General features: G+C 42.8%; 1 protein-coding gene across 2 annotated transcripts in view; it reads right to left on the reverse strand.

Annotated features, from left to right (window-relative positions):
- HARBI1 (harbinger transposase derived 1) overlaps nt 1-15,173 on the reverse strand; it is a 31,857-nt gene extending 16,684 nt beyond the window's left edge. The window contains exons 1-2 of one of the 2 annotated variants that reach the window (XM_082269727.1): nt 15,155-15,173; nt 6,527-7,271 (exon numbers count right to left, since the gene is read on the reverse strand). In XM_082269727.1, coding sequence (XP_082125853.1) covers nt 6,527-7,196 — 670 coding nt within the window. In that variant the 5' untranslated portion in view covers nt 7,197-7,271; nt 15,155-15,173. Of the gene's footprint in view, nt 1-6,526; nt 7,272-14,745; nt 14,765-15,154 lie in introns of those variants that run through there. The other variant, XM_082269726.1, reaches the window with a different exon arrangement.
- Between the last annotated feature and the right edge of the window lie 5,530 nt (nt 15,174-20,703).

A 20,703-nucleotide genomic window follows, 5' to 3' on the forward strand; every position in this document is an offset into this window, starting at 1 on the left:
ATGGAAATGTGCAATTTCCATCTACCACTGGGTCGACACGTGGCCTATAAACACGCCCATAAGATGCCAAAAATATCGTTTATGGCCCTAGAACGGATCCACATCCCGAGGAGGGGGGGTGATTGGAACAAAACCCTGCTTCAATTAGAGATGAGATGGATAAAACGTCTCAACGCAACCACCTTTCCAGGCCTAAATGAAGCAGAAAGCTATGCCCCCTTTTTAGAAGGTTTCTCATCAGGGAAAACTGATTAGAATAAAAAACCTTCATCAAAAAATGAAAAAATCACAAAACTGTGAGAAAGTCCATTCACAAAAACTCTTGTTCAAAAAAACATCAGCCACACAAATCTCGCTACCAAAGGATAAAATACAATGAAGCAATCATTGACACACCCCACACTTATAATCATCCTCCATTCACATCATCCAATCCATTCACAAAAAAACTCGTCCAAAGATGTATATATATATATATATATATATACATCTTATATCTTTTATCAAAAACACGAATTGGAGATGCGGAATTTTCCCCCCCTTTTTAGATTCCATAAGCTTTGAGAAGACCGATCTGACAGACTTTCCCCACTCTTTTCCAATGGGGATATAACCGGAAAATTCCCCCTCCTTTCCCTTTAACCTGACTATTCATTACACTGCTATTAAAACTGCTATTAATTACATGGAATGTTCTCCCCTGTTTTTTCCTTTTATATACCTCTTGTTTGCAAATTATAATGCACTTATGCCTTGTACTGAATCCTTGTTGAAAAAATCTCCACATACTTTTAGCACACCCGGCACGGTAAGCCCCTGGGGGGATCTCTCACTGTTTTCCCTCCCAGGGGCTTTTTACAGGCACAACGTAACAGCCAGCGACATCGGCGCCTCAGACTCTGCCAGTCTGTGACCTGTGTCCTCTCCGTGTCGGCGGCCGCGCCAGTGAGCAACAGCGGTGGAAACTGGAAGCGCACTCGTCCATAGGACGCAGGCGCACCAGAGACACACACCAGCTGTATGTGATCTGGTTTCAGACGTGCGGCGCTCACAGCGCATGCGCGAGTCTGATAAAAGGCCGGGGAACCTCTGCCTCTCTCATTCCACAACTGAATGGGGATGAGAGAGGACCAAGAGCGGCGCACAAGAAAAATTGTAAGTTTTGAAACACCACCCTTACCACTTACTCCACCCTGAAAAGGAGATACATTACTGAAGGAGTCTTTTCTCCCTCTTTTTAAGTGTGACCCAGCTGGAAACCGCATGGGACAACACTTGTTGCAAAGTGATAATGAAGGTAAAAACAAACCCAAAATGTTATATACTGTATATACTGCATTATTGCATTACAGATATAAAATCTTCCTATACATGTACCTGTCTCATATAGAACTGTACCATTTAAAGGCACAAGGATATCCTTGCCCAGAACCGGTTTCACACACACCGGAATCAAAACTAACCACCAGGGGAGATTCATATGATCTACCCCAGATATGAGACACAGCCCATGTAAGTTCAACAACACACCTGTAGAACCACTATCAACTTTGTAGCTGTATCTCATAAATATATATATACATATAATTTTTCAGGAAACCGCATGGTTCTCGCTGTGCTAAAGAGGGAGCCATTTCAACACAAAAGGATTCAAAGAAAACAACATGTATGTACTACTTTTGAAAAATTCACCACTATTATTTAATTTTAAAAAAGTGGTGATACTTATATTTAATAAAAACCTGCATTTTATCAACAGAAATAGTGACAATCAACCTTGAAAAAGGCCCAATTAAAGGCCGAAACGCGTAGGATATAGGAGACACCTCTGATCTGAACCACCCAAACTTAACAGCAGGAACAGACAGAGATATACCCTCAAAAGTCACTATTTCTCACATGTCACTAACCCTCCTTCTATTACACAACTTCACAAGGGTCTATAACCCTTTCACGCAACTGTACTTCACTGTACATATGTTTTAAGAATTAAACATTTATTATTATTATTATCATCATTATCATTTAGTTACTATTAGCAATTTTTTGCTTGTACTTTATCTTATACCCCATACCTGCCTTAAAAGTCCCACTTCTTATTGGCCTGAGGTACCAACAAACCGATACAACAGTGCATATTTTTAGCACTGATTACTGTAGTAATGTCACTGGTACCCCCAAAAGTGTCAAAAATGTCAGTTAGGGGTCCGATCTGTCCGCCGCAATGTCGCAGTCCTGCTAAAAATCGCAGATCGCCGCCATTATTAGTAAAAAAAAAACAATAAAAATGACATAAATCTTTCCCGTAGTTAGTAAACGCAATAACTTTTGCGCAAACCAATCAAAATACGCTTATTGCGATTTTTTAACCAAAAATATGTAGCAAAAAACAAATTTGCCTAAAATGTTAAAAAATTTAGATTTTTAATTTTTTTTGGGAATGTTATATAGCAGAATGTGAAAAATATTGTTCATTTTTTTTTCAAAATTGTTGCTCTTTTTTTGTTTATAGCGCAAAAAATAAAAATCGCACAGGTGATCAAATACCACCAAAAGAAATCTCTATTTGTGGGAAAAAAAGGACGTCCATTTCGTTTGGGTACAGCATCACACGACCGCGCAATTGTCCGTTAAAATAACGCAGTGCCGAATCGCAAAATAGGGCCTGGTGATTAAGCAGCAAAATCTTCCGGTCCTAAAGTGGTCAAACAGTGTTCCACATACAGTATGTATTCACATGTGAGATAAAAAAGTAGAACAAGAAAACTGGAAAAATAAAAGTGAGTCCCAATTCCCACATGCAGTTCCAACCAAATGCTCGTAATAGAGCGATTATTTCCACATGAAGAGAGTATTACCCCTGTGCCTTTACAATCCCTTTAATAACAAAGAAGAGGACTTAGCACTAGGAGGGGGTTGGGCTTAAAAGAAAATGTCACCCCCTCCCCCATACCCCCTTTTATATTTATATCTTTTTTTTAAATTTCCTCTTACCTAACGCTGGGTTGTACTCAATTCACATACTAACCCACCCAGCAAATAAAGCCACGTGCCGGTTTCCCTGATGTCATCGGAAGCCGGCTGTCTCTTCCAGCTTCAAGCAGCCGGCCCCCGATGAGACGCATATCTCAGGAGGCAGGAGAAGCAGAGCGCATCATTCTCACCTAGGTGAAAATAGAAGATGGAGGGGTGGGTCAGAATGTGAATAGTTAAAAAGAAAAGAAAAAAAAAAAGTGCACCCCTCTCAAAAAGCAAATTTTAAGAGGCGAAAAGTACAACTGCGATAAATTTTCATTGAGCTGTGATATACTCTACTTTCAACTAGAACTAATTAGCTCCTATGGTTCTTTAACCACTTTACCACCGGAGGATTTTGCGGTCTTACGTCCGGGCCACTTTTTGCGATTCGGCACTGTGCTAATTTAACTGACAATTGCGCGGTCGTGCGACGCCGTACCCAAATGAAATTTACATCCTTTTTTTCCTACAAACAGAGCTTTCTTTTGGTGGTATTTCATCACTTGTGCGATTTTTACTTTTTGTGCTATAAACGAAAAAAGAGCGTTCATTTTAAAAAATAACAATATTTTTCACATTTTTTATATGAAATTCCCCCCAAAAAAATGTAAAAATCTAAATTTTTTTACATTTTTGGCCAATTTGTTTCCTGCTACCTATGTTTGGTAAAAAAAAAAATCACAATAAGCGTATTTTGATTGGTTTGCGCAAAAGTTATTGCGTTTACTAACTAAGGGAAAGATTTCTGTCATTTTTGGTGTTTTTTTTTCCTAACGAGTAATGGCGGCGATCTGCGATTTTTTTTGCGGGACTGCGACATTGCGGCGGACAGATCGGACCCTTGACTGACATTTTTGACACTTTTGGGGGTACCAGTGACATTTCTACAGTAATCAGTGCTATAAATATGCACTGTTACTGTAAAAATGACACTGGCAGGGAAGGGGTTAATTTTATTGGAGAGGGAGGGGTTAATGTATGCCTGGTGCTTACTAACGTGTGTGGGGGGAGGGGACTGTGTGACACAGGGACAGATCGCAGGTTAAGCTATGCTGAACCCTGCAATCTGACCCTGCCTGTCACTTAGGAGAACCGCCCGCTTTGTTTACACAAGCGGGCGGATCTCCACACTAGATCCCCGACGATCGGGGAAGAGCGGCAGTGATCACCGCCGCTCCTCCCCTGGCCCGACTCCCGCTATGACTGAAAACAGCGGAAGCGAGCCTTCCGGCGGCGCGCGCACGCTGCCCACAAGGGGAGGAGTCCAGCGACGTAGGTCTACGTCGCTGGACGGGAACGAGCCACTTTGCCACAGTACAGTCAAGGTGACTGGTCGGCAAGTGGTTAAAAGGACTCTTTGTTATCTACCAGTAAACTACAGGTGCGCTGAATAGAAATTTTGGTGCGGAAACCAAAAATGCATGATGCACTTGTCCGAAAACGGAAACTGAAAATTACAGTTTTTAAAAAATATTTATATTTTTATATATTATATTATATATATATTATATTTTTATGTATTATATTTAACTTTTTTAAATTCTCCACACTGATCTGTTGCGCTTCCAATGTGGTGTTAAAAATCCAGCTTGCTGCATTTTTGGTCAGTTAAAAAAAACGCACAAAAAAAAAACACACCTCTGTTGAAATGCAGCAACAACGCATCAATAACACATTAGTGTGATGTTTTTGATGCGGTTTTTGTGTCACATGGCCTATGAAAAACAAACCATAAGCATGGTCAAATCGCAGTAAAATCAAAGTGAATTTGCAGTAAAACTGCCACGGATTCGCTGCAAAATCGTATGCATTTTTGGTCTCATTATCGGCACCTTTTTCTCTATTCAGCAAAATGCCGATAACACCATTTTCGGCCGATATGTTTTCGGCAGCCGAAATTTCGGTGCATCTCTACAGTAAACTGTAAATTTAGATGGATATCACACAACTAGGAAGCAATTTGATTTGTTGTTTCATGTTATTGCAACTATATAGCTCCTCCTTTTTTCCATCGAGGTCCTTCCAATTTTCTATGCTATGTAATGCTTATTGTCCTACGATTTATTCTATTTTTAAACTTTTTAATTTTCTAAAAAAAATTGTTAATTACGGTATATAAAAAAAAAAAAAAAAAAAAAAAGAAAAAAAAAGGAGGAGAAAAGTTAATTGTTAGTATAAAGGTCCAATGTAAAAGTATCATAGCAGAGTTCATGGGCCATATACAGCCTGGGCCTATAAAGGGCATAACTGGGACACAGAAAGTGTTTTCAAAACTAACACCAGTATCTGTACATATTCCCTGAAGAGTAAAGCCGGCCATACATGGATCGATATTAGGTCAGTTCAGCAGGGACCAAACGAATTTCGATCCATGTATGGGCAGGGTGGTTGTATGATCACCTTCTGTACAATTAGCCTGTTAGATATTCCTTGCTCAATCAGCGCTGCCAGCTACAGCCAGCAGTTCTGATCGGTGTATTCTGACAGCGGGTAAGTCCCCCCACTGTCAGAATACAATACTTCAGCGGGGAGGATTCATCATCCGCAATAAGTGTGTGGATGGGGGAATTAGTCATTTTCTTTTTGTCCAACCCGCTGATTGAACGAAAAAAGAAAAACTCAAGTATGGGCTGCATAACAGTGCGGATTCCAAAATCAAAAATAAATAATCCCTCAGTAGAGCCTGTTCAGCATTGGACAGAAACACACATGTAAGAAACATCTACTTACTTGGGAACAGAGGTAACAACTATTGAATCTTCAAGGCATACAGGTATGTAATAGTGATTGACCGATATTGTTTTTTTTTTATATTTTATATTTTGGCCATTGAATATCGGTATCGGCGGATATTGGCCGATATATTTGTACATTTAAAAATGTTTTTTTTCTTTTCTTAACAGGTACTGTTGTGGAGGGATCTGGGGGTCTAAAAGACCCCAAACCCCTCCTTTGCACTTAAAAGCATTCAAAACGCCAAGTTTGGCTGTTTTGAATGCTGTCATTATTTTGAATTTGGTGCCTAGTACCCAGAAGTGATGTCATGACATCACTTCCAGGTTTTTGCATGGAGACCCGATCAGAGCCGAATGCGGCTTTAATCGGGTCTTCTCTTCAGCGGCCGTGCAGGCTGGTTGCCCGGGTCTCCCGGTGGGACGGGAGACCCGGACGAGCTGTGGAAGGCGGTGGGAGGGGACTTCCCCTCCCGCTCCTTGTAATGACAGCCGAGCGGCTTCTCAGCCGCATCGGTTGTCATTACAAGATAGCCGACCGTCGGCTATGGACGCCAGTATCGGGGTGATGCCTCTAGCTGCAGGCATCACTCCGGTACAAGCACTTTCCCTAAATATGGGCAATATCGGTAACCTCAGGGGCCGATTCCGATATATCGGGGAAAGTTCATATTGCCGATAATCGGTCGATCCCTAGTATGTAACATTCACTTCCTGGAACTTTCACCCATATAACAAAATATTTAGTTCTCCTAGATCTTCTGAATTTGACTTACCCAGCATCCAGCCCTCCTTGTGCATTTTTGTCTCAAACAAACAGGAGAGCTCAGATTGATGAAGGACAATATTGTCCTGTGTGCTGCCTGGTAGTTGGGTTTCAGCCCACAGTAGAACCCCTTGAGCATCACAGACTAGAAGACAGTTCAAAGAATGAAACCCCCTCCTGTTTACATATGACAGGTCCTCAGCATTAGGGGCTTTGATTGTTACGTGCACACAATCTACAACTCCCAAGACCCCAGGAACCCCCGCCAAGTTATAGAAGTCATCTTTTAGCTTCTGCACTGAAGCTTCCTCATGAGGAAAACTTATGAACTGCGAGGCTCTCTCCACCAGGGCTTCAGTTACGTTAGTGACGCAGCGACTCATGGAAGCTTGGCTGATCCCTATAGTGTCTCCCATGCGTGTCTGAAATGACCCCGAGGTGTAAAACCCAAGAGCGGCCATAATCTGGGTCTCTGGGCTGATCGCTCTGGAGCGCTGCGTTGGTCTGGACAGGCTTCCACCCAAAAGATCGACCAGGTAGTCGATAAAAGGACGTGGGAAACCATAGGTAGAAAGCAAGTATTCATCTGTGACATCATCCAGTCGAAATCGGTCAAGTGTGCGGTGTCCCCGGCCATACAGCAGTAGGTCACAGTCCAGGATAGTAATGGGAATGGCCATGTAGAAAACTACAAATGGATCATCAAAGTTAAAACAAATTCCTCAAAGTAGTCTGAAACATCACACCAGGAATTGCTGAAAAAAAAAAAAAAGAAAGCAGACTGAAGATGAGTGCGTGTACTGTATTTATTTTAAATAAATCCATATTCAACAATGAAGCGTCATCATTACTGTAAGGGCAATTTTGTTAGGAAAACAATCCTGTCTAGGGTAACTGCATACATTTTAAGAATTTCCAACTATCTTTATTTCACCATTTTCCCTATTAGGTCAATTTTAGCATTGGAGAGTCAATCTTGTATATAACCACCTAATCCAATCTCAGTGTTGCAATAATTCTGGGCTGATATGGTGCTGTTAATTTTATTTTTTGCCGAATTTAACATGAAGACTTTACTCCCTGCCCCCCTCCCATCCACCATTGTGATCCCCACTGTGCCTCCTGTGTGGCAGTGCTCAGACATAGTAGTTGGCTGCTCAAGTGTTGCATTGTGGGAGGACAGTGTCCAAGAGAGAGAAGGAGGGAGGAGAGGGAAGGGAAGGGGGGGGGGTGGAGGAAAGGAAAAGGAGGGGGGGGGGGGGGAAGGGAAAATTGGATTATTGACTTACCATAAAATCTATTTCTCTGATATTCATTGATGGACACAGCTCCTGGTATTCATAACCACTGGGTTATACTGCCCCCTACAGGAGTAGGACACTAGGCAGAAAAGAATTCTGGTTACACCCATGGGCAGTCCCAGGGGGTATACTCCCTCTCTCTGCTAAAGGGACTCAGTTATGTTAAAAGCAGATTTAGGAGAATTATAACTCCACAGAGGGGTGGATGCTGTATCAGTCAATGAACATCAGAGAAATTGATTTTACAGTAAAGTAAAAAATCCCATTTTCTTTTTCGTTCATTGACGGACACAGCTCCTGGTATTCATAACCACTGGGATATCCCAAAGCAGTGTTAAAACATGAGGGGTGGGAACAACCAAAAAAAACAGTGTAAGCAGAGGAATCTCCTGAATATTTTAAAAGGGAGGCTTCTGTAGGGCTGAAAGCACCAAATTGAGATCCCAAGGCAGCAACGGAGCCCGCACTGCAGGGACCAAATGTCAGACACCCTGAAGAAAGGTACACACAAGGGAGTGTGTGGCAAAAGGTCATTGGAAGAAGACCGCCAAAGCCAACATCTGGCCCTTGATGGTACTCATGGCCAACTTCTGTTCAATCATCTGTTAAAGGAAGGTTAAGATCCGAGCCACCGAGAAGGAGCGAGGATGAACCCCAAGCGACTCACACCACGCAATGTACGCCTTCCTTGAGAGGAGGGAAGGCATAAATTAGCCGATACTGACCCACGGGGCTACCAGCGTGTCTGTGGCATCCGCCAGAGGATGCCTTGACCGAGCCACAAACCTCTGCACATTTCTGTTGAGCCGAGACGCCAACAGATCCACCTCGGGGGTACCCCACCGGAGACACAAAGCATACGATACTGACCCCACGGGGCAATTAGCATGTCTGTGGTGTCTGCCAGGGGACCCCGTGACTGAGCCAAAAACCTCGGCACCTTTCTTGTTTCCACCTCGCAGATGCCCCACCGGAGACACAGCTAATAAAAACCCCTTTGGTTGAAGGGATCACTCCCCTTGGTCCAACGCCTGCCGGCTGAGGTAATCCGCCCTGCCAATTTTCCACCCCGGGAATGTGTACAGCGGAGAGGGCTGGAATGAACCATTCTGCCCACCTTAGAATGCCGGCTACCTCCAGAGCCACCAGGACACTTGTTCCCCCTTGGTGATTGACATAAGCCACGGCCGTAGCATTGTCTGATTGAATACCCACTGAACAACCCTGAAGACGATCTGTCCAATGATCCAGACACAGACTGATTGCTCTGAGTTCCAAGACATTGATCGTTAGTCTGGACTTTTCCAGCGTCCAGATCCCCTGAGCATAATGCTTGCCGGGGACGCCTCCCTAGCCGGACAGGTCGGTATTCGAGGTGACCACTGTCCAATAAAAGGGGAGGAAGGATTTTCCCAGCCGAAGTGCCAGAGAATGAAGCCACCATATCAGGAACTCCCTCGTTCCCCGACTGATCCGATTGTCCAGAGACTGCAGAGTCTTGTCCCATTTGGTCAGAATCTCCCTTTGCAGGGACCTCGTATGGAACTGTGCAAACGGAACCGCCTCAAAGATAGACACCATTAGGCCCAACACCTGCATGCAAGTCCAGAGGGATGGCCATCTGTTGGGCAGTGTAACGCTCCTGCGTTTTACGTATGATGTGGATTTTCAGCTGCAGAAATATTCCACTTCAGTAGTCATGTAGAGAAACGCTGAGACACCAATCCCAACTCTCAATGACTCATCATGTGTGGATGATCTCAATTCAGCAAGTAAATACACACACTCAATAAGATGTTTCCTAGAGTGACTTATGTATATAGTAACACAGTGATGATAGGCTGAAGAGACAGGTTGGGTAGAGATGGTAGATGACAGACACTTGAAAGGAAATGTTCTTGAAAGTAAGATAGTAGCAGATGGGATGCAGATAGGTTTAGCAATCATGTATGGTAGTAGATGACAGAGTAGCAGGTGGACATACAAGAGAGATCAACCCAGTGCAAGAACAGGTGGTAGTAGGCTCAAGAGCTAGGTTTCCCCTGTGGGGTACTTATCACTAATAGCAATGTAGCAGAGGAGAGGTTCGGCAAGAGCGGATGATCCGGTAGCGGGATACAGGGATCAGCGCAGCGTGGTTCCGACAGCGAGGTATGCTTGCAAGCATGAGAGCTTCAAGACAGGTTAGCATCAAGGCACAAAGCAGTTTGAACGAACACATGTGAGTGAGAGCCGGCGATCTAAATAGCCATCCAGTCCGGCGCTCAGTGATGACAGCATCAGTCTTAAAGGTGTATGCGCACCTTACCAAAAGAGAATGGTGGGGCGCATACACTTATGAAAGAGTAATTAGGGTACCCAAAGGTACCAGAACATTACAGGCAGGAGGTTAATTGCAGAATTTCTGCAGTTTGTCCACAGGAAGGAGAAATCTCGCTAAGGCCGAGTCCAGAGTCAGGCCCAGATAGTCCAGCTTCTTGGACGGAGCCAGAGCAGACTTCTGAAAATTCAGAATCCAGCCGAACTCCCACAGAGTTCATATTGTGATCTCCAGGTTTTCCATCAGAGCAGAGGGAGACTCCGCTCGCAGAAGGAGATCGTCCAAGTAGCCCAGTGCCCCGATCCCCCGTTTGCATAGCAAAGCTAGCACCGAGGCTAACACTTTTGTGAAGAGCCGAAGAGCAGAGGCGAGACCAAAAGTTAATGCCACAAACTGATAATGCTCCTCTACCATACCACAGCAAAGCTGAGAAAATGCTGGTGACTGGCACACATTGGAATGTGAAGGAAGGCATCCTTGATATTGATAGGGGCATGGAAATCTCCATGATGCAGGGATGCCACCACCGATTGAATGGATTCCATTATGAACTTCTGTACCCGCACAATCTAGTTGAGCGCCTTGAGGTCCAGGATCGGACGCACTTTGACTTCATTCCTGGGTACTGTGAACAAGAGTAAAAACCCTGAAAATGTTCCGAAGTCGGAACCGGGACAATCACCCCTTGAAGGAACAGGTCTTGTACCATCCCAAACAGGCCCTGTAAGTGGTCTGGGGACAGGCGCAAGTTGCAGGGGGACAAGAGCATAAATCGATCTTGTAGCCGGACCGAATGACTTTGTGGACCCACTTGTCTTGCACCAGGGAAGTCCATGGATCCAGAAACCAGTGAAGTCGTCCCCCTACCCCCAATAGGGGTGAGGGCGCACCTTCATGCTGAAGGAGCCTTGTCCACGGGTCTGGAGAAGCCCAATCTTGGCTTGCCAGACCAGGTTCATTTGCATCCTCCTGAAGAGGCCCTGAAAGGCTTTGAGCACTTGTCAGTCGATCCTGAAGGACAGAAAAAACTTCTTATGAGCGGAGAAGGAAGGCTCACGTCTACGACGCGGTTCTTTGCCCTTAGTAGCCTGCGGAAGAAAAGTACTCTTCCCCCCCTGTGAGACCTTTAATGTTGTCATCCAGGGCAGCTCCAAACAGGCGATCTCCTTGGAAAGGAAGATCAGTCAAGGCCTTTTTTGAAGTCTGATCTGCAGACCAGCACTTGAGCCAAAAGACACGTCGAAGGACCACTGCCAAAACAGAGAGGCGAACCATCAGGGGAGCCGAATCCAAAGAGGCATCACAGATAAACTGCAGCCCCTGGACGACCAGCTCGGCAAAAGCAGGGGGGAGCTGTTCCCCCTCCAGGTCACGGAGTAAGAGCTTAGCCCACTCGGTCAGAGTTCGACACTAGGGCAATGGTGAATACCCGCCTCATTGCTGAACCAGCTAGAGTGTACACATTGCAGGCCAGAACCTCCACCATCCTGTCAGCAGGATTTTTAAGGGTCGGGGATTCTTCAACTGGAATCATAGTTACCTTGTTTCATTTGAAAACCAGACGGTCCACCACCGGTGGCACAGTCCACTTCTTAAGAAGAGACTTCTCATAGGGGTAACGCCTAGTAAAGCTGTAAAGAACCCCATGGGGACGCTTGGTCGTCCCCACTCTTTAGCGACAATTCTGTCAAAATAGGCGGGGAAAGGAAACACCTTTGCCACTCTGAATGGCTTGTGAGTGCCAAAGAGTACCTGCTCCTCCGTCGCAGCTTCAGCTGCGTCCTCCTTCTTTAGGGTCTTACGCACAGATACAATCAGTGCGTCCACCAGTGCCTTTTTGTGCACAGTTGCAGACGTGGGGGAATCATCCTCACTATCAGGATTCCAGGTGCGTGGTTGCAGACCCAGCAGGGTGACCCACGTCCCCAGCGGCCAAATTAGATTCAGGATCTGATGAGACAGATGAAGCAAGGTAAGGGGGAGGGCGCTTTTTATTAGCCCATCGCATGAAAGCCACCAGGACTCCAGGACCGCCATCAGTGCATGAATGGATGGTTGGGACGCGGAGGGACCCGCAGCCTTACAGAGGGGATAAGGTGGGGAAATGTGCTTCAAAGACTCCATGAGTCACCAGGGGGACCCCACAAATGGTGTAAAACACTGCTAAGGGACAACCCCCACCGTGCCGGCAGCACCACCCGGTCGCCAGGCACAAAGCACCAAGCGATCCTCAGCAGAGTGGGAGAGGACCCCATCAGACTCACCACCCGCAGAAACAAGCACCTGCAAGCCACCAGGATAATGCACTACACATGCGGTGATCAGGAAGTAAAATCATCCAGGAGTCAGCACCAGGGGATAAGGAGGGGCTCCCACTGCCGAAATCGCCATCCACGGGGTTCCACTGTCATGGCCGCCGCTATTTTGAATGGCAAACCACAGAAAAATGGCTGCTGGACAACGCAAACATGGCCGCCATGTATAGGAGTACAAATGCTACAACAAAATGGAGGCCCCGCACCGCACCATGAAACATACAGGGACCCAGGAGGGAGACCAGGTCTCAAGGACAGATCCAGAGAGGATGGAGGGGCCCTGGCAGGAGCCCCCACCAGGTACAACTCCCCCCACACAGTCGATCGTCCGGTTGCCGGCCCACGTCCACCCCAAAACCCTCCAGGTGAAAAGGGGGGGGGGGGGGGACAGCTACTCACCATACCAGAAACCAGGCGGGCACAGCTCCAGACAAAAACCCTCTCTATCTAAATAGGGGGGAGGGGCTGTCGGGCAAGAGGAACGCTGTGACTTGGGCCAAGACCTGGTCGTATGTGACCTCACAAGGCATTTACCTCACAGGCCAGCCCTTGTCCAGTGGGGCTATGACGTGCCCGACCTAGCGTGGAGCTGAGGTCTGCGCATGCTCGCTGGCAAGACTGGGGTGACTACTGGATATAGATTATCCAGCCCTTAGCCCAGTTCGGCAGTTGATTGTAGATCTCACAGGAAAGAGAGGGAAGGGAGGGGGGAGAGAGAAGGGAAGGGGGAGAGAGAGAGAGAAGGGGGAGAGAGAGAGAGAAGGGGGAGAGAGAGAGAGAAGGGGGAGAGAGAGAGAGAAGGGGGAGAGAGAGAGAGAAGGGGGGAGAGAGAGAGAGAAGGGGGGGAGAGAGAGAGAGAAGGGGGGAGAGAGAGAGAGAAGGGGGGAGAGAGAGAGAGAAGGGGGGAGAGAGAGAGAGAGAAGGGGGGAGAGAGAGAGAGAGAAGGGGGGAGAGAGAGAGAGAGAAGGGGGGAGAGAGAGAGAGAAGGGGGGAGAGAGAGAGAGAAGGGGGGAGAGAGAGAGAGAAGGGGGGAGAGAGAGAGAGAAGGGGGGAGAGAGAGAGAGAAGGGGGGGAGAGAGAGAGAGAAGGGGGGGGAGAGAGAGAGAAGGGGGGGGGAGAGAGAGAGAAGGGGGGAGAGAGAGATAGAAGGGGGGGGAGAGAGAGAAGGGGAGAGAGAGAGAGAGAAGGGGGGAGAGAGAGAGAGAAGGGGGGAGAGAGAGAGAGAGAGAGAAGGGGGGAGAGAGAGAGAGAGAGAGAAGGGGGGAGAGAGAGAGAGAAGGGGGGAGAGAGAGAGAGAGAGAGAGAGAGAGAGAGAGAGAGAGAGAGAGAGAGAGAGAGAGAGAGAGAGAGAGAGGGGGGGAGAGAGAGAAGGGGGGGAGAGAGAGAGAAGGGGGGAGAGAGAGAGAGAGAAGGGGGGAGAGAGAGAGAGAGAAAGGGGGGAGAGAGAGAGAGAGAAGGGGGAGAGAGAGAGAGAGAGAAGGGGGGAGAGAGAGAGAAGGGGGAAGAGAGAGAGAAGGGGGAAGAGAGAGAGAGAAGGGGGGAGAGAGAGAGAGAGGGGGGAGAGAGAGAGAGAAGGGGGGAGAGAGAGAGAGAAGGGGGGAGAGAGAGAGAGAAGGGGGGAGAGAGAGAGAGAAGGGGGGAGAGAGAGAGAGAGGGAAGGGGGGGAGAGAGAGAGAGGGAAGGGGGGAGAGATGATTATGAAGGGATTATGATATGAAGGGTGATCAGTATACTCACACTTCTCCTATATATAAATGATATGAGTGGTGATCAGTATACTCACACTTCTCCTATATATAAATGATATGAGAGGTGATCAGTATACTCACACTTCTCCTATATATAAATGATATGAGGGGTGATCAGTATACTCACACTTCTCCTATATATAAATGATATGAAGGGTGATCAGTATACTCACACTTCTCCTATATATACATGATATGAGGGGTGATCAGTATACTCACAGTCACACTTCTCCTATATATAAATGATATGAAGGGTGATCAGTATACTCACACTTCTCCTATATATAAATGATATGAAGATGATCAGTATACTCACACTTCTCCTATATATAAATGATATGAGGGGTGATCAGTATACTCACACTTCTCCTATATATAAATGATATGAGGGGTGATCAGTATACTCACACTTCTCCTATATATAAATGATATGAGGGTGATCAGTATACTCACACTTCTCCTATATATAAATGATATGAGGGGTGATCAATATACTCACACTTCTCCTATATATAAATGATATGAGGGGTGATCGGTATACTCACACTTCTCCTATATATAAATGATATGAAGGTGATCGGTATACTCACACTTCTCCTATATATAAATGATATGAGGGTGATCAGTATACTCACACTTCTCCTATATATAAATGATATGAGGGGTGATCAGTATACTCACACTTCTATATATAAATGATATGAGGGGTGATCAGTATACTCACACTTCTCCTATATATTAATGATATGAGGGTGATCAGTATACTCACACTTCTCCTATATATAAATGATATGAGGGGTGATCAGTATACTCACACTTCTCCTATATATAAATGATATGAGGGGTGATCAGTATACTCACACTTCTCCTATATATATAAATGATATGAGGGGTGATCAGTATACTCACACTTCTCCTATATATAAATGATATGAGGGTGATCAGTATACTCACACATCTCCTATATATAAATGATATGAGGGGTGATCAGTATACTCACACTTCTCCTATATATAAATGATATGAGGGTGATCAGTATACTCACACTTCTCCTATATATAAATGATATGAGGGGTGATCAGAATACTCACACTTCTCCTATATATAAATGATATGAGGGTGATCAGTATACTCACACTTCTCCTATATATAAATGATATGAGGGGTGATCAGTATACTCACACTTCTCCTATATATAAATGATATGAGGGGTGATCAATATACTCACACTTCTCCTATATATAAATGATATGAGGGGTGATCAGTATACTCACACTTCTCCTATATATAAATGATATGAGGGGTGATCAATATACTCACACTTCTCCTATATATAAATGATATGAAGAGTGATCAGTATACTCACACTTCTCCTATATATAAATGATATGAGGGGTGATCAGTATACTCACACTTCTCCTATATATAAATGATATGAGTGGTGATCAGTATACTCACACTTCTCCTATATATAAATGATATGAAGGGTGATCAGTATACTCACACTTCTCCTATATATAAATGATATGAGAGGTGATCAGTATACTCACACTTCTCCTATATATAAATGATATGGGGTGATCAGTATACTCACACTTCTCCTATATATAAATGATATGAGGGGTGATTGGTATACTCACACTTCTCCTATATATAAATGATATGAGGGGTGATCAGTATACTCACACTTCTCCTATATATAAATGATATGAGGGTGATCAGTATACTCACACTTCTCCTATATATAAATGATATGAGGGGTGATCAGTATACTCACACTTCTCCTATATATAAATGATATGAGAGGTGATCAGTATACTCACACTTCTCCTATATATAAATGATATGAGAGGTGATCAGTATACTCACACTTCTCCTATATATAAATGATATGAGGGGTGATCAGTATACTCACACTTCTCCTATATATAAATGATATGAGGGGTGATCAGTATACTCACACTTCTCCTATATATAAATGATATGAAGGGTGATCAGTATACTCACACTTCTCCTATATATAAATGATATGAGGGGTGATCAGTATACTCACAGTCACACTTCTCCTATATATAAATGATATGAAGGGTGATCAGTATACTCACACTTCTCCTATATATACATGATATGAGGGGTGATCAGTATACTCACACTTCTCCTATATATAAATGATATGAAGGGTGATCAGTATACTCACACTTCTCCTATATATAAATGATATGAGGATGATCAGTATACTCACACTTCTCCTATATATAAATGATATGAGGGGTGATCAGTATACTCACACTTCTCCTATATATAAATGATATGAGGGGTGATCAATATACTCACACTTCTCCTATATATAAATGATATGAGGGGTGATCAGTATACTCACACTTCTCCTATATATAAATGATATGAAGAGTGATCAGTATACTCACACTTCTCCTATATATAAATGATATGAGTGGTGATCAGTATACTCACACTTCTCCTATATATAAATGATATGAAGGGTGATCAGTATACTCACACTTCTCCTATATATACATGATATGAGGGGTGATCAGTATACTCACAGTCACACTTCTCCTATATATAAATGATATGAAGGGTGATCAGTATACTCACACTTCTCCTATATATAAATGATATGAGGATGATCAGTATACTCACACTTCTCCTATATATAAATGATATGAAGGGTGATCAGTATACTCACACTTCTCCTATATATAAATGATATGAGTGGTGATCAGTATACTCACACTTCTCCTATATATATATAAATGATATGAAGGGTGATCAGTATACTCACACTTCTCCTATATATAAATGATATGAAGGGTGATCAGTATACTCACACTTCTCCTATATATAAATGATATGAGTGGTGATCAGTATACTCACACTTCTCCTATATATAAATGATATGAGAGGTGATCAGTATACTCACACTTCTCCTATATATAAATGATATGAGGGGTGATCAGTATACTCACACTTCTCCTATATATAAATGATATGAAGGGTGATCAGTATACTCACACTTCTCCTATATATACATGATATGAGGGGTGATCAGTATACTCACAGTCACACTTCTCCTATATATAAATGATATGAAGGGTGATCAGTATACTCACACTTCTCCTATATATAAATGATATGAAGATGATCAGTATACTCACACTTCTCCTATATATAAATGATATGAGGGGTGATCAGTATACTCACACTTCTCCTATATATAAATGATATGAGGGGTGATCAGTATACTCACACTTCTCCTATATATAAATGATATGAGGGTGATCAGTATACTCACACTTCTCCTATATATAAATGATATGAGGGGTGATCAATATACTCACACTTCTCCTATATATAAATGATATGAGGGGTGATCAGTATACTCACACTTCTCCTATATATAAATGATATGAAGAGTGATCAGTATACTCACACTTCTCCTATATATAAATGATATGAAGAGTGATCAGTATACTCACACTTCTCCTATATATAAATGATATGAAGAGTGATCAGTATACTCACACTTCTCCTATATATAAATGATATGAGGGGTGATCAGTATACTCACACTTCTCCTATATATAAATGATATGAGGGTGATCAGTATACTCACACTTCTCCTATATATAAATGATATGAGGGGTGATCAGTATACTCACACTTCTCCTATATATAAATGATATGAGGGGTGATCAGTATACTCACACTTCTCCTATATATAAATGATATGAGGGTGATCAGTATACTCACACTTCTCCTATATATAAATGATATGAGGGTGATCAGTATACTCACATTTCTCCTATATATAAATGATATGAAGGGTGATCAGTATACTCACACTTCTCCTATATATAAATGATATGAAGATGATCAGTATACTCACACTTCTCCTATATATAAATGATATGAGGGGTGATCAGTATACTCACACTTCTCCTATATATAAATGATATGAGGGGTGATCAGTATACTCACACTTCTCCTATATATATAAATGATATGAGGGGTGATCAGTATACTCACACTTCTCCTATATATAAATGATATGAGGGTGATCGGTATACTCACACTTCTCCTATATATAAATGATATGAGGGTGATCAGTATACTCACACTTCTCCTATATATAAATGATATGAGGGGTGATCAGTATACTCACAGTCACACTTCTCCTATATATAAATGATATGAAGGGTGATCAGTATACTCACACTTCTCCTATATATAAATGATATGAAGATGATCAGTATACTCACACTTCTCCTATATATAAATGATATGAGGGTGATCAGTATACTCACACTTCTCCTATATATAAATGATATGAGGGGTGATCAGTATACTCACACTTCTCCTATATATAAATGATATGAGGGGTGATCAGTATACTCACACTTCTCCTATATATAAATGATATGAGAGGTGATCAGTATACTCACACTTCTCCTATATATAAATGATATGAAGGGTGATCAGTATACTCACACTTCTCCTATATATAAATGATATGAAGAGTGATCAGTATACTCACACTTCTCCTATATATAAATGATATGAAGAGTGATCAGTATACTCACACTTCTCCTATATATAAATGATATGAAGAGTGATCAGTATACTCACACTTCTCCTATATATAAATGATATGAGGGGTGATCAGTATACTCACACTTCTCCTATATATAAATGATATGAGGGTGATCAGTATACTCACACTTCTCCTATATATAAATGATATGAGGGGTGATCAGTATACTCACACTTCTCCTATATATAAATGATATGAGGGGTGATCAGTATACTCACACTTCTCCTATATATAAATGATATGAGGGTGATCAGTATACTCACACTTCTCCTATATATAAATGATATGAGGGTGATCAGTATACTCACATTTCTCCTATATATAAATGATATGAAGGGTGATCAGTATACTCACACTTCTCCTATATATAAATGATATGAAGATGATCAGTATACTCACACTTCTCCTATATATAAATGATATGAGGGTGATCAGTATACTCACACTTCTCCTATATATAAATGATATGAGGGGTGATCAGTATACTCACACTTCTCCTATATATATAAATGATATGAGGGGTGATCAGTATACTCACACTTCTCCTATATATAAATGATATGAGGGTGATCGGTATACTCACACTTCTCCTATATATAAATGATATGAGGGGTGATCAGTATACTCACACTTCTCCTATATATATAAATGATATGAGGGGTGATCAGTATACTCACACTTCTCCTATATATAAATGATATGAGGGTGATCGGTATACTCACACTTCTCCTATATATAAATGATATGAGGGTGATCAGTATACTCACACTTCTCCTATATATAAATGATATGAGGGGTGATCAGTATACTCACACTTCTCCTATATATAAATGATATGAGGGGTGATCAGTATACTCACACTTCTCCTATATATAAATGATATGAAGAGTGATCAGTATACTCACACTTCTCCTATATATAAATGATATGAAGAGTGATCAGTATACTCACACTTCTCCTATATATAAATGATATGAGGGGTGATCAGTATACTCACACTTCTCCTATATATAAATGATATGAGGGTGATCAGTATACTCACACTTCTCCTATATATAAATGATATGAGGGGTGATCAGTATACTCACACTTCTCCTATATATAAATGATATGAGGGGTGATCAGTATACTCACACTTCTCCTATATATAAATGATATGAGGGTGATCAGTATACTCACACTTCTCCTATATATAAATGATATGAGGGTGATCAGTATACTCACATTTCTCCTATATATAAATGATATGAAGGGTGATCAGTATACTCACACTTCTCCTATATATAAATGATATGAAGATGATCAGTATACTCACACTTCTCCTATATATAAATGATATGAGGGGTGATCAGTATACTCACACTTCTCCTATATATAAATGATATGAAGGGTGATCAGTATACTCACACTTCTCCTATATATAAATGATATGAGAGGTGATCAGTATACTCACACTTCTCCTATATATAAATGATATGAGGGGTGATCAGTATACTCACACTTCTCCTATATATAAATGATATGAGGGGTGATCAGTATACTCACACTTCTATACAAGCAGCCCGGGGGAGGAGGGATCTGTGATCTCACTCCATCTGACCATTCGCACCAGCAGATTCCGCTTTCCTCTGTATAAACAGTAGAAGTAATAAATCTCCCCTCACTCTTTCTATGGAAAAGGCGTCCCATGTTCTTTGTATTTATGAGGTAGAGGCCGCTGTGGTGATGTTTGAATTATTTTCACTGTGGAATGTGTGAATGTGAAGCGTCAGCCGGCTTTACCTTCCAGCAGACAGCAAAACACAAACAGTAATGGCGACCCTGAGGTCTGTAGGGGGGACGTGATCGTGGGGAGCCGAGCAGCGCCGGGGACATCCGCTGAGGATAGCTG

Source organism: Pelophylax lessonae, assembly GCF_965119305.1.
Source record: "Pelophylax lessonae genome assembly, chromosome: 10".
NCBI classification, from domain to species: domain Eukaryota; kingdom Metazoa; phylum Chordata; class Amphibia; order Anura; family Ranidae; genus Pelophylax; species Pelophylax lessonae.